General features: G+C 48.1%; 1 protein-coding gene across 2 annotated transcripts in view; it reads left to right on the forward strand.

Annotated features, from left to right (window-relative positions):
- PHACTR4 (phosphatase and actin regulator 4) overlaps nt 1–13,059 on the forward strand; it is a 48,961-nt gene that overhangs the window by 12,584 nt on the left and 23,318 nt on the right. The window contains exons 1-2 of one of the 2 annotated variants that reach the window (XM_058040357.1): nt 4,848–4,876; nt 6,986–7,084. Coding sequence is in view for 1 of the 2 variants with exons in the window: in XM_058040355.1 (XP_057896338.1) it covers nt 4,861–4,876 (16 nt within the window). In the remaining variant the exon portion in view is untranslated. Of the gene's footprint in view, nt 1–4,829; nt 4,877–6,985; nt 7,085–13,059 lie in introns of those variants that run through there. The other variant, XM_058040355.1, reaches the window with a different exon arrangement.

Consider the following 13,059-nt stretch of genomic DNA (forward strand, 5'->3'; position numbering starts at 1 on the left):
TTAATCTGTGTGGTTTTACTGAGGAGGAATATTCTGATTTCCCTCCAACTGACCTCTCCACTGCTCAGTGTGTGATTAGTGCAGAACAAACTGGGTCAGCCGAGGCTGCTCAGAGGATTTTGAAACCAGCATTTGTTGTTCCAGCAATTTGCAGAAACCATGAAATGATGCTCAAACCATATGAGCAAACCAAGACTTTTACATGGAGCTGGTTTGTTTTAGATGGAGTTAGAAAAATACATGAGCTTTTTGTCATCCACTGAATTGAAAAGGGGCTTGTGCATCTCTTCCCCTTTGTACCATTCTATCCAACAAGAGGTTAATTATACCTTTACACCTTGTCTTGTAATCTGTACTAGGGCATTTGGCATGGCTGATCTGTTTAGGCTTTTTAAGAATTTCCCTTGTAATACTTAAACTCCAGTTGTGCACCCATGCTATAATCTCTCCTTTGGGAGAATACTTAGGTGCTGTTGAGGTATTCTGCTTTGTAGAACAGAATTTTAATATTGCTTACCATACCATGCTCTTAATCTCACTGCTGGCAGATGAAATGAGTTTCTTTAGCCCTCCCCCTGAGGACCTGATGGAGTTTCATTGCCAACAGACCCATGGCATTAGGTGGAGTTATCTCAGCTTTGCAAAAATCCGCTCATCTGTCTTCCTGGAAGGAGTAATTATTGGTGAGAGAATAAAATGTTGATTTTATTTTTGAAATTGCATTCATAAAAAGGAATGGGCAGCCAGATCCATGGGCTAGTTGGGGAGGGTTTGTGAGTCTGGCCCTTGAGAAACATTTGCAGCTGGGGAGAGCCCTGATGGCTTGGATCAACCATTCAAGTGGAGTTTGGCAGATCAGGGAGGAAGAGTCAGGACGTTCTCTGCGTGATGAAGCAGAGGCTGCTCCGTGCCTGGCTGCCATCTCCCAGCTGGCCTTATTCCTGGTGTCTGCTTTGTATTGTTATGCTGGTGAGCTGTTGTGGGCAGCATCCGCCCTTTGCTGGGCTCTCATCATCTGCCCCAGCGGGAGCCTTCTGGGTGCTGCTGCAGCAATGTAGTTTTTTAAGGAGTGTAAAGCAAAGGGCTGAAATGGCAATAATATAATATTTGTTTATTGGCTGTTACTAGCACCATATTGGGTCAAAATAAATAATCATCTGGGAGTTGTCAGGTGAGCTTGTTTAATTTCATGGGTCATGGTCTATATTAATGCAGGAGCATGTTCCTCAAGCTATGGGTATGTGTTAACCCTTCCTTTGCCTCCAGCTGGTGGATATAGTTCCAAACAGTTGTAAGAGCATCCCTTCTCTCCCCCACGTGCGTTTTTTTCCAAGAGAGCCTTGGGTTTTGTGTCTCATTACAGTAAAAGCCCTGTAGTAGCTGCCCAGCTGCTGTCGTGTCCCTCTCTGGCATGGTGATTTAGAGCTGAGCCAGCATGGAAACTGCGTTTCCACGCCTAAGGCAAGCCTGTTGGCAGCCACTGTGGAGAAGTAATGTGCCACTTCTGCTTGGAAGAGTTGTCAGTTTTCTAGTTTAGTTGGGGAAAACAAGCAACATTGGCTTAGGTTTTAGCTGGACTTCTGGAAATGTGCTGTGGTCTTTTGAAGGAAGCTGTACGTGTTACTGGAGGAGATGAGCAGTGAGGACAGAGGGGTCCTGCTAATGAGCTTCATTCTGAAGGAAACTGCATGCTTAATGTTCCAGAGGTCTGGGTAAGGATTGCTGAAAATGAGATGGTGAGGAAGGAGGGAAGCTGTAAAAGGGCTTTCAGCAAGGCTTGTGGATGTGGATTGCCCAAGGCTGGAGCAAACAGTGGCACCTTGGTGTGCAGCTTCGTGGTCCTGTCAAGGTCCTGTCATCCCCAGCCCACTCCCCTGGATGTGCTTGGTGTGCATCAGGTCAGCTTTGAGTGTTCCCAGAGCAGCTGCATTGGTGCTGGTGCAAGGAATGGGTAGGAGGGCATGGGAGGAGATCCACAATCTGGAATTGGGCTGGTTTGTGTTGCTGGGAGAGAATGTGACAGAGCTGGGAACGACAAAATTCCCTGTGCACAGGGAGTGTGTTAAGAAGAAACTGAAGAAACAGGGTAAAAACACTCCAGCATTGCTGTGAAACAGTCCTTTTCTATTGTGTGTGGATTAGCTGCCTAGCTGGAAAGAAGCCATCGCCTTTCTGCAGGAGTTCAGAGCCGGGTCAATGGAACAGGAATATATTCTTAGAGTGGTACAAAGAGCTGGGGAAAAAGCTGTAAAGTGTTTGAAGTCTCGAGGCAGACAAAGACGTGGTTCTGCTGCTGTGGTGGCCTGAGTACCAGAGGGGCAGGGGAGAGTCCTGAGCTGTGCCGGCAGCGGGGCTCTCAGGAACAGGAATTTCACACAGCTCTCAGGCCCAGGGAATGTAGGGCGCTCAGAGGACATGAATATTCAGAGAGCTGTGGCATGTCATGCTAGAGGAAATGAAAAAGCCAAGTTTTCTCAGAAGTAGGTATCTGGGAAACCTGTGACAGTAGGGGATAAAAGCAAATTTCTGTTCTGTGGAGTGGGTTATCTCAAATATCATTCCAGAATACAGCTTTCCAGTTAGCCACTCGTAGTTAATGCTGGCAGCTGAATCTGCACTGCTTAATCCATTCTCTGGTAGAAGTTCCTGTTCCTTAGTGCAAGCAGTGCTGCGGGAATGCAGACTTTGCTCCTTCTTCCTCTACCCTGGCATTGCTTTTTTCCCCCAGTGTGCCTCTTATGCTGGTTCTGTTGATAACCAGATATTGTGGATTTAGTGTTCAGCTCAGAAAGAGGCTTGCAGCACAGGCTGAGGTGCTCCCAGCTGTGCCATGGGGCAGTGACAGATCTGTGGGGTGTGCACAGCGAGCGCCCAGCAGTGGCTGCTGCCAGCACCAGCGTTCCAGGCACAGACGTGCCCCTTGCAGTGCAGAGCTCGGCACAGCCTGTGCGGCAATGCCCTTGAGAGGCAAATCAAACCCAGCTCCTGGGGAGCAGTGGGAGCACGGCTGTCATCTGTGCTGAGGTTCAAGCAGGCCTTGAGGTGGCGGTTTCAGTTTCCCTTCTGCTTTCCTTTCCCACAAGGGCGTGCTTGAAAGGGCAGGCAGGGATGGTGGTGGCTCTTCTGCCTTCAGTGGGGGAGCATTCCGTGGCAGGAGACTGGAGCAGATGAGGGCCAGGCTCTGCACCTGGGGAGTAAGCGACAGGATAAGAGAAAACAGCCTCGGGTTGTGTCAGGGAGTTTTAGGTTGGATATCGGGGGAAGTTTCTTCACCATAAGGGTTGTCAAGGCATGGCACAGGCTGCTCGGAGCAGTGTTGGAGTCACCATTCCTGGGAGCGTCAAAAACGCTCATGGGGGTGTGGCACTTGAGGACACGGGTTCGTGGTTGGACTTAATCATCTTAGAGGGCTTTTCCAGTTTGAATGGTTCTGTCGTTCATTCATTCCAGTTCTTGCAAGTGGTGTCCTTGATGCAATATGTGGATGCACCAAACCATGCATCCAAAAGTGTGTGAAAGCTGTATTTTAACAGTGTTAATGGATTAGACTGGAGGGATTGAGGGTGTTTCCTGAGCAACTTGTGGCTGTCTGCCTCTGAAATCAAAACCTTCTGATGTTCTTGTTTGCTGCCTGTACAGATACATGTTCCTTTTCTAAGCTGTGTAAAGCTGTGATCCCCAATTGTGTTTTGAGGGTTTAATGGCTCTGTTGAGGTGTTTCCCCCTTCCATTCCGAGAACATCGCTGCGATGGAATTTGAGCTACATCAGAGAGAAGTAGCCTGGAGCATGGTTGTCTGATCCAAAGAAGCATTTTCCCCCACACAGCTGAGCAAAGCAAAGCTGAAAAGCCCCACTGGCAGAGCTTCCATGGATGGTGTGCTGTGTTTGTCCCCGCTGACACTGCAGCCCTGGAATGCTCTTGAACAAGCTGAGCACGTGCTGCACACTCAGCACGTTGTCGCATGAAGATGACATGCTGATGTGATGTTAAACTAAAGCCACCAAACTGTGCTTTGTGCTGGGGCCAAAGGGGATGAGTTGGCCTGGGCTTCATGAGGGGAAGGTTAGGCAGAAGTGGGCTGTGGATAAAGGCTGGCTTCAACTCCTCAGCACTGGAACAACCTGATTTTGTAGTTCTTCCCTAGTCACCCCATGCTGTCCCTGCTGACATGTCCAGTTGCGGTGGTCTAAGTTTGAACTGCAAGATTTTGAGGACAGAACCTCCCTTTTTCTAAAATAATGAGCCTGTTTTTACTGTGCTGCAGAATCTGTCAAAATCAAGACACATTGTGATTTCCCCAAACTTAGTTCCCCTGGCATCTCATTTCAGAACTTGCTCCAGAAAAAGAGTGTCTTTTCTACTAAAATCCTGGTTCCTTTTTTTTTGTGTTCCCCCACCCCAGTATGTTCAGAAGTGCCTTCACGCTGTGTGACATCTGAAATACTTCCTGTGCACGTGCTGTGCTGCCTTTGCTAGATAAGCAGTAGGCTGTTCCCTTTTACAGCAGGCACATCCCTTCCTGAAGAGGCAGGTGTGGAATGTTTTCCCTGGGAACAAATATTGCTGCCTTGTAATTATGTCACCTTAATTTTGTTTCTCTTTTCTTTCCATCACAGCATGTGTGTGATTAGAAGCTTCTTATGCCTTCAATGAGGGGTGACAATGTCACACTCTTCCTAGTTTGGGGCAGGATTTCTGCTCTAGGTTCCCTCCGCACTGGTTTTGTGTAGGCTGAGCAGAGCTGACAGAGAAATAAAACTAAATCTGAGCTTTGTTCTCACTTGGAATTTTAATTTGTGTGTTGACTTTGTTTCCTGTTTTTGTAGGAATTTCTCTGGACACTAGTGTACAAGAGGAATGGAGGAGAACGCCGGTGAGTACAGTCTTAGGTATCTCACCACAGATTATGGACCTGACCTGTCCTCCTTGGCTGCGCATCATAACGAACCTGATTGATTACTTTAAACTTGGTGTCTTCATTTCAAGTGTGAAAGGTGTTTAGGAAATAATGTAGTTTGGCAGATGCATTTGTACTGTGGTGTGCACCAGATCTGACTGAAGCTCTGTACACATGGAAGATCTTTTATGGAATCTCCCATCTGTGAAACTTGGAATACTGGTCTCTTGGCTATCCCGAGTTCTTGAAAACAGGTAACATCCCCTTTCTTAATAAGGAAGAGGCCAGAAGCAATGAGCTGGTTTGAACAAGGCACATGGCAAGGCATAAAGGAGGATCAGCTTCTGGTTGTTCCTGTTGTTCTGTATTTATTCCTTTAGGCTGCTCTGTGTTGCAGAAGATACAGGATTTTTTTTTAATTAAAATTTAAGTCGCTTGCTTTAGGCAGTGTGTAGTGCTTGCCCTGAAGCAATCAAATTCATTGCTGGTAGGTTTAACTGATGCAAGGATATGGTTGGGACTAAAACTCACAGATTTTTTGCTTAGAGATTGCCTTGAAGAGCTCTTCCATCTGTTTGCCTAAAATGGCTACAAGAAAGGAGTTAAATGCCCATTTTTTTCCCTGCCATTGACACGAGGTTTGCATGAAAGCTCTTGCCTGCACCATGGGAAACCAGTATCCACACAGCATATTGGCTCCACATCTTCTGGACTGTGACACTGCAGGTGGTGATTCTAACTCGTAAATAATATTTCTAGGTTATTCTGTGCAGTCAGTGATGCCATCCTGAAAGCTTTGGGAATGGTTCTACTTGTCAGCAGGGCAGTATGCTTGGTGAGGCAGATGAAGGCCGGTTTTTGGGGCGCAGTGGCCTGGTTAGATCATCTGCAAGCCAAGAGCTCCTGCATAAATGTGCTTGTAGTCCTGGTGGCAAGAACTGCTGTGCCCCCTCTTTGTCAGGCTGTAAGGTGCACATTTGATCTGTGGTGATTGCTTTCCCTTCTGATTTGCTCGTGGCAAGCTAATTCCAAAAGATGACTTGTGGAGGGGGTGGCAGGTGAAGCGAGTGTGGCACTGGCAGCTGAGGCTGGAGCAGTGCCTGTGGAGGTGGCAGCTCCTGCTCAGCCCTGGGACACAGCACAGCAGGGCCATTTCTCAGTCTCTAGAGCTTCAATTGCTGGGATGGCTTTGAGCAACATCAAGGCCAGGTTGGATGAGGTTCTCAGCAGCCTGGTCTAATGGAAGGTGTCCCGGCTGGAGCAAGATATTCAAGAGATATTCAAGGTCCCTCCCATCCCCAGCCATTCTGTGGTCAGTGAGCTCTCCTCGGTCACCAGGGCTGGGACTGTCACCAGCCACCTCTGTTCCCATCACAAAGCTTTGTGTCCCTTTTCACGGGCAGTTGAACCCCATTTTTTGGCTAGATCAGTGAGACACAGAGCTGGAGCCTTTTGAGGTTTCTGAGAGTGTGTGTTTTGATGAGTGCTGGGATGTGAAAAGCTGTATGTTCTGTTTGTATTTTGCCAACTTTACTGAAGTTCCTTCCCCATTCCCTCTGAGCAACCTGAGCAGTGCCAGTTCAGGATGGAGGATCCGTCCTAGATCTTTGCATGCACAGACAATCCCCATGGCTGGTCACGAAGTTTTACCTCCTTAGTGCTGGAAGCCAAGAGCCCTGTATTAAACAGAGAATAAAAAGATGGATCTTTTATTATAATCTCCTTGAAATTCCTCTGCATTTATGGCTATTTGTTCTCCAAGTGCTAAGCTCAGGACTACTGGGTTGATCCCAGAGCTGAGGTAAGATGGAGCTGAGCTGAAGTCCAAGTCGGTGTCCTTTGTTCCCTTCAAGCCTGGTGCTTTCTGTGCATTGCTGTCCTTCCCTGGTTGGATATTAACTGCACTCACAGTGCTGCATGGCTGGCGCTTGTTTGAGCTGGTGTGCTTGGAATGGCCACTGGGAATGCACAGGGAAGCGTAAATCCTTTTGAGCTGTCAGCCTCCGCCAGCCATGGGTGGGTGGGGGAGCCTTCCTTGGCTCACTGCCCTGGCTAATTAAAAATGAAATTTGCTGTTGTCTTCAGATTTTAATTCATGCTCATCCCTGAGGACGAGTGGAAGCCAGGTCTCCGGGCAGCTGCAGTGAAGTTTCAGAGCTGTCCATACATGGTATTCTAGAACAGGTACGCAGCTTAAAATTTGCTCACGACCCTGCCTTGATGTGCACTAACTTGCAAGCAGGGAGAAAGGCAAATTCCTGCTGTTCCTTAGGCAAGTTACCAGACTCTGGAACTGATCTCAGTGGAAAGCATTTGTCTTTTAAACAAGGTGCAGCACAGAGCATTTCCTTACCTACCTGAAAGCGTTACTGGAAATAAGTCGAGTGCACTTGACAGGTTAGCAAAATACTTTGAGACATTGTCCTGACAGCCTTTTGTTCTTAAATTTGTTCTAGTTCTTAGTGTAATTATTGTACTGAGTGCTGTCAGGATGCTTGGGGCACTCAGTGGCATGTTGGTGCTGTTTTTCTGCCTGCTGTATTTGCAAGTGGTTCAGCTCAGCCATCCATCTAGTTAGCGTGGCATTTCTGAAAATTAATACCCAATAATTCCTCCCTGAACAAGTTGAGGAGGTGTCTGAACTCTTGTGCCTTTTCCTCCTGAGCTACAAGCCAAATGTTTTGCAGAGATTATTTGCTGACCTGCCAGAGACCTCGTAATGCTGCGACACCCCATTTTGAGTGACTTTTGAAGGTGGTCTTGTAGTTGTACCCATATCTCTGGCTGGGGGAAAGCAGAGGTTAATTCTGCTGGGTTTGTGCTTTCCTGGCTCAGCTGTGGATGTGCTGGGATGGAGATGCCTCGGCCTCCAGGCTGGTTGGAGCAAGGTAGTGGCCAAGGTTGATGTTGAGTGAGAAATGTCTTTGCTGGAATGCTTCATGACAGAATTGAACAATCTTATTCCTCGTGTGAAGAGATAAGACCTTGTAGGATATGCAGTCGATCCTCTGGGCAATTCAGGGTGATGTGCTGTGAAACAGTGAGTGTGGAGTTCCTGTGGCTCAGTAAGTAGGGCATGGAGCAGGGCAGTAGGTTTCCAGAGTTTCTAGTTTTCCTTTCCACTTGTTGGACCTTAAATTCACCTTGCTCCTGGAACATTGCCTGTAAATTCTGTCCAGGGATTTTAGTAGCTGATTTTACTGGGTTTGGGAGTAGAAGAGGAGCCTGCCTGGAACCAGGGACAAGCAGGTTTAGTATAAATGTGATTTTTGTTATTACTATTTCTTCACACAGGAGCAATGTGTCCAGGTTGAGTGGTAAACCTGGTCTTTTAACAACAAAACACCGAATGTTCTCATTACCTTGCTGTCTTTATGAGCTGTGGCTGCCAGTGTCAGCTGAGCTGTTGGCTGGACAAAGCTACTCCCAGGCCCTCGGGCTGGTCCCGAGGTGCAGTCCCAGTGTGAACATTTGGATGCTGTCACTGCTGACATCACCGCTTTATCTGCCTGGCTCTCCTTTGTCTTGGAAAGGAGCCCTGGCTCTGGCTGCTGAAGGTGTCTTTTGTTTCCTGAAACAAACAAGAAACTAGAGATACCAGGTGGCTTTTTTACAGGTTGGGCCCATCCAGCTGTGTGGAAGGAGTGGATAACCATGACTTGCTTAGGGAGAACATGGCTCTTTAACCCAGCCTGAGTTTGTCTCGCTTTGTGAAGCAGAGATTTTGAGATTTCAAAAGGATTCGCTGTCTGGGTTGTGATAAATTTGTCCGATAAATGTGCCCCGCAGGCTCCGGGGGCCGCAGAGCTGCGCTGTGGCCGCCAGAGGGCGCCAGAGGGCCAAGGCAGGCAGGGCCGGAAGGGGCGCGAGAGGGGCTGGGGGGCAATGGGGACAGGACAGGGGGCAATGGGGACACTTGGGACAATGGGCACAGGGGGACACTGGGGACACTGGGGACAGGGGGCAAAGGAGACAGGGGACACTGGGGACAGGGGGGCAATGGAGACACTGGGGACAGGGGGGCACTGGGGACAATGGGGACAGGGGGCAATGGGGACAGGACAGGGGGCAATGGGGACAGGACACTGGGGACAGGGAGCAATGGGGACAATGGAGACAGGGGGCAATGGGGACAGGACAGGGGGCAATGGGGACAGGGGGACAGCACAGGGGAACGGCTTCCCGCTGCCAGGGCCAGGCTTGGGTGTGGTGTTGGGGAGGAACCCATCCCTGTGAGGGAGGGGAGGCCCTGGCACAGGTTGTCCAGAGAAGCTGTGGCTGCCCCATCCCTGCAAGTGTTCAAGGCCAGGTTGAACAGGGCTTGGAGCACCCTGGGATAGTGGACTGTGGCAGGGAATGGAACGAGATGAGTTTAAAGGTCACTTTCAACTCAAACCATTCTAGAATTTTGAGAATTGAATTTCTGTAGGAATTTCCCCTCTCCTTCTCCTTTTTTGGGGGGTAGAAGAGACAAACCATGACAGTGCAGCCAAGCAGTGGCTGTGGACACTGGCTTTCATAGGCAGTGCAGTGGGGTCTGATTCGGCATCATGTTAGGCTCAGTGCCAGCGTAGCAACACTGGCCTAATTGGTGTAGCACAGCCTCCCACTGCACTTGAAAGGTAGAATTTAATAGTGTTCTGCACTCCATGAGAAAATCCCCTATAAAAACACGTCCTGGTTCCTGTGCTCTGTTCCCCCGCGCGGTTGGAAGCAGCTCTATGTGCTGTTTGCTTTGTGTGCTTTCCCTTTCCTTCCCCAGCCCCACTGCTCTAAGGGACTCGTTTCCAAGGTGAGCAGCAAGTCATGTTTTGGCAAGGAAAATGCTCCTGGAGGCTCTGTGGTGATCCTGGCTGGCTGATCAACCCCCTCTCCCCAGGAAGGCAGAGTCAGGCAGGGATCTGGGGCTGGACCTTGATCCTTGAGAGGACTGTAACCAGCCTTTGTCACGTTTTTTGTTGAAATTCAACCAAAATTATGAAAAAAACCTGCCCTTCTCCCCTCCAGCTCTTTGGTCCTAACATTAACTCTTGGAAACTGAAGTGGTGATTAGGAAAATAAACAGGGTCCCTTCTTGCAAGGAAGACAGGGGTTTGTTCTGCCCAAGCATTGAAGGTTGCAGGGGTTAAGTTACATTTAGCTTTGGGAGAGGAAAGAAAAATCTCTCCAAGTAATTAACTTAAGATGCTGACGCTAATGAAGGGGCTTTCAAGGCTGGAATTCGTGGGGGGGGTGATGGGAATCCCCTGCTGAATCAATGACATTAGGGCTGTAGGAGTGATTCCACAATTATTACGCTGAAATTATGTTGAACATGGAGTTAATCCTGTTATCTCTCAGATACTGAGCAAACTGAGTGTTCTGGATAACTCTAATGGGATTATGTGTGTCAGTCTGGCACCCTTGCCCTGTTCAGAGCTTTTTCTTATGTTCCTTCTCAGGATAAAGTATTGATCAGGCTTCCTAGAGTTAATGTTGGGAGGTGGTGTCTGGGGCAGCGTGTTGCGGCAGTGCTGGGTTATTTTTTAATGAATTTGACAATGAACAGCCTGTTGCCTCCTGAAACCATTCACTCCTCCACAGCAAGGATCCCTTAAGCCCATCCCTAAACAGGTATTTAGGAAAAGAACTGAAGAACAAGGACAAGTTTAAAAGGAGACCTCCCTGTGTCACACCTTCCTGGCATCAAGGATCTGCCATTGAGTGAGACGATGTCATTCTGTGATGGAGACTACTCTGGGCCATCATATTTGCAGAGAATAATTAGTTCTGGCTTGAAAATCACATTTTGCACCTGTGATAGCCTGTGGTGATTGTTCTAAACACAAGTGGGGTGGGGTGCTTAAAAGGGATTATCTGTAGCTTGGTTTTAAGCAGTGGGATAAATTGCAAGGTAAAACCAGGAACCAAAATGACCCTGGAAGGAGGACAGAAGAGCTGTAGTTGAGGCGCTGGCTGTGGCCATTCCAGCCAGGTCGTTTTCCTTGCTGGGCACGGACCTGCAGGCTGTGCTGGCCTGCCTTCCGTGCGGGGTTGGAAGGAGCTGGGATGGTGCTGGTGCTGCCAGTGCCAGGGCAGGCTCCAGCAGCACAGAGCACAGGGACTGCAGGTGACTGCGTGCAGTGGAGACGTGAAGCCCTGCGCCCCAGTGAGAACTAGAATTTGGGTTTCAAAGTCATGGAAAACGTTTTTCTCTGCTCATTTACCACTAAACCGGCCTCTTGGTTTCAGCATCACCAGAATATAGAAGTGATACTTATAACACCCACTAAACGAGCAGATGTTTTTGTGCCAAACCAGAAATCTCCATAAATACAGGAAAGTTCTGTTATTAAAGGATAAGTCAGCTTTTCGTTTCCAAGCTTTGATTCTCTCTCTTTTTTTTGTTTTTTAAGGGCTGGTCTTGTTAAGAGCTGCAGATTTTTTTGGTGAGGTTTTATTTTTATTCTTTTCTGTTCCCTTGAGGAAGGTGAGAATTGTTTTGGAAGATCCAAGGAGCTCATTTACTGCAGAAACAGCCCTCAGGGTTGCTAATGACAGAGTGTCTGGGCTGTCTCAAAGAAGGCACCCAGAGGACGTGGGGGCTGGTACAGCCACGGGCCACCTGGGATTTTGGACCAGTTTAAGTGCCCAGAGGCCAGCCAGCCCTGCTGTTGATAAGGTGACAGATTTAGATGGCATTGCAGTAGCCTGTAATTCCAGGGACCTCAGGGGATAATTCTCACTGCAAAGGAGTCAGCACCTTCCACAAGCTTTTTGAGATGGGAATTCAGCACAAGAGAAAATCCCTGGTTTCAAACCCAAAGTGCAGAGAGAAACAGTTTAATATCTGTTTATACACCATAATTTTTGTGTACCACACTGCTGCTGGTTCTCTACAGACACAGGACGAAGGGAATGAGGTGAAATGAGGAATCTGGGAATGTGTGAAGGGTTGTTCCTGCAAGAGAGGGGAGCAACTCAGGGAGAAATAGCTTCCTACATGGTTAGGATTCTGTACCTTCAGAACTGTTGGTGTTATCTCATCTCTTGACGTTTCCTTTAATTCTATGCAAGGACCTTGACACTGTAAACAATTCCCATGGCATTGTCCTGCACTCCTGTGAGTCAGTGTGATGCATAAACAGCGTTGGGTTTGGGGGGGCTCAAGGTCTGCATAGTTTGGGACACAATCATCCTGTCTGATTTTTGTGCCTTCTTCCTGGATGGCTTTTGGTGGCTGTGGCTGCCACCACCTTGTTTTCCCAAGTTCCCTTGGTACTGGCAGAAAATAGGAGCATCTGGGATTGGGATTTCAGGATCAGGCTGAGGGGGCAGGTGGAGTGCTCTCGTTTTGTTTTCAGCTCCTTTTTGGGCCTCCATATTTATCTCCCCAGTTCCGAAGGGGAGGAACGGGATGTTACACAGCACAACCCCAGCACTGCTTTATTCACATTAGCAGCAGTGTTTTACTCGTGTTTGTGTCTTCAGCCTGGCTGCTGCTCAGAGATACCCTGGTGGTTGAGCAAGGGTCAATATCTGGAGTGGAAGTTCACTCCCTGTCTTGCTGATGGCTCTTGTCTGGGTGTGACCTGAGGTCTGGCTGTGCCACTGTTTAGGGTGGCCCATGGCAGATCTATGAAACATAATTTGGGCAGATGCACTTCCTAAGCGTTATCTTGTTCCTTAAATAGAGAATAAAGCTTGTATCAACATGAATCACAGAGTTGATAAACTGGAATGGTTCCTCTTGGAGTTGTCTTCTTGTATTGGGCAAATATTTATCCGCGTTGTTTCCAAAGGCATATTTGTGCAATAGAAGGAGGTCAGACCTGTAATTACCTGTTAGGTTTACTCTGGCAGAAATGGCTTGTAAAAACACAGTACAATTGAAATGAAGCTTTTAAACCTTCTCTCTGTGTGCGAACCTAAAGCTGCAGTTTAAAATTTCAAATGTTGTGAGAGTTTTCAGTTGCAAGGGTACAAAAAGTATTTTCCTTGCTGAATTTAAGTGCCCCAAGTGAAACTGATCCACCCTTTCTTTTAATTCCTGAGCTGTGGCAGGGAATTTGGGTTTCTGTTCCAACTGTATCTGCGGGCGATGATCAGAAGCTGAGGTTGTGTGCCAGACTTGCCTTGCATTTTAATCAGGAGCTCCTCGCCTAGTCAATAATTAAAGC

Source organism: Melospiza georgiana, chromosome 24 (genome assembly GCF_028018845.1).
Source record: "Melospiza georgiana isolate bMelGeo1 chromosome 24, bMelGeo1.pri, whole genome shotgun sequence".
In the NCBI taxonomy this organism is placed as follows: Eukaryota; Metazoa; Chordata; class Aves; order Passeriformes; family Passerellidae; genus Melospiza; species Melospiza georgiana.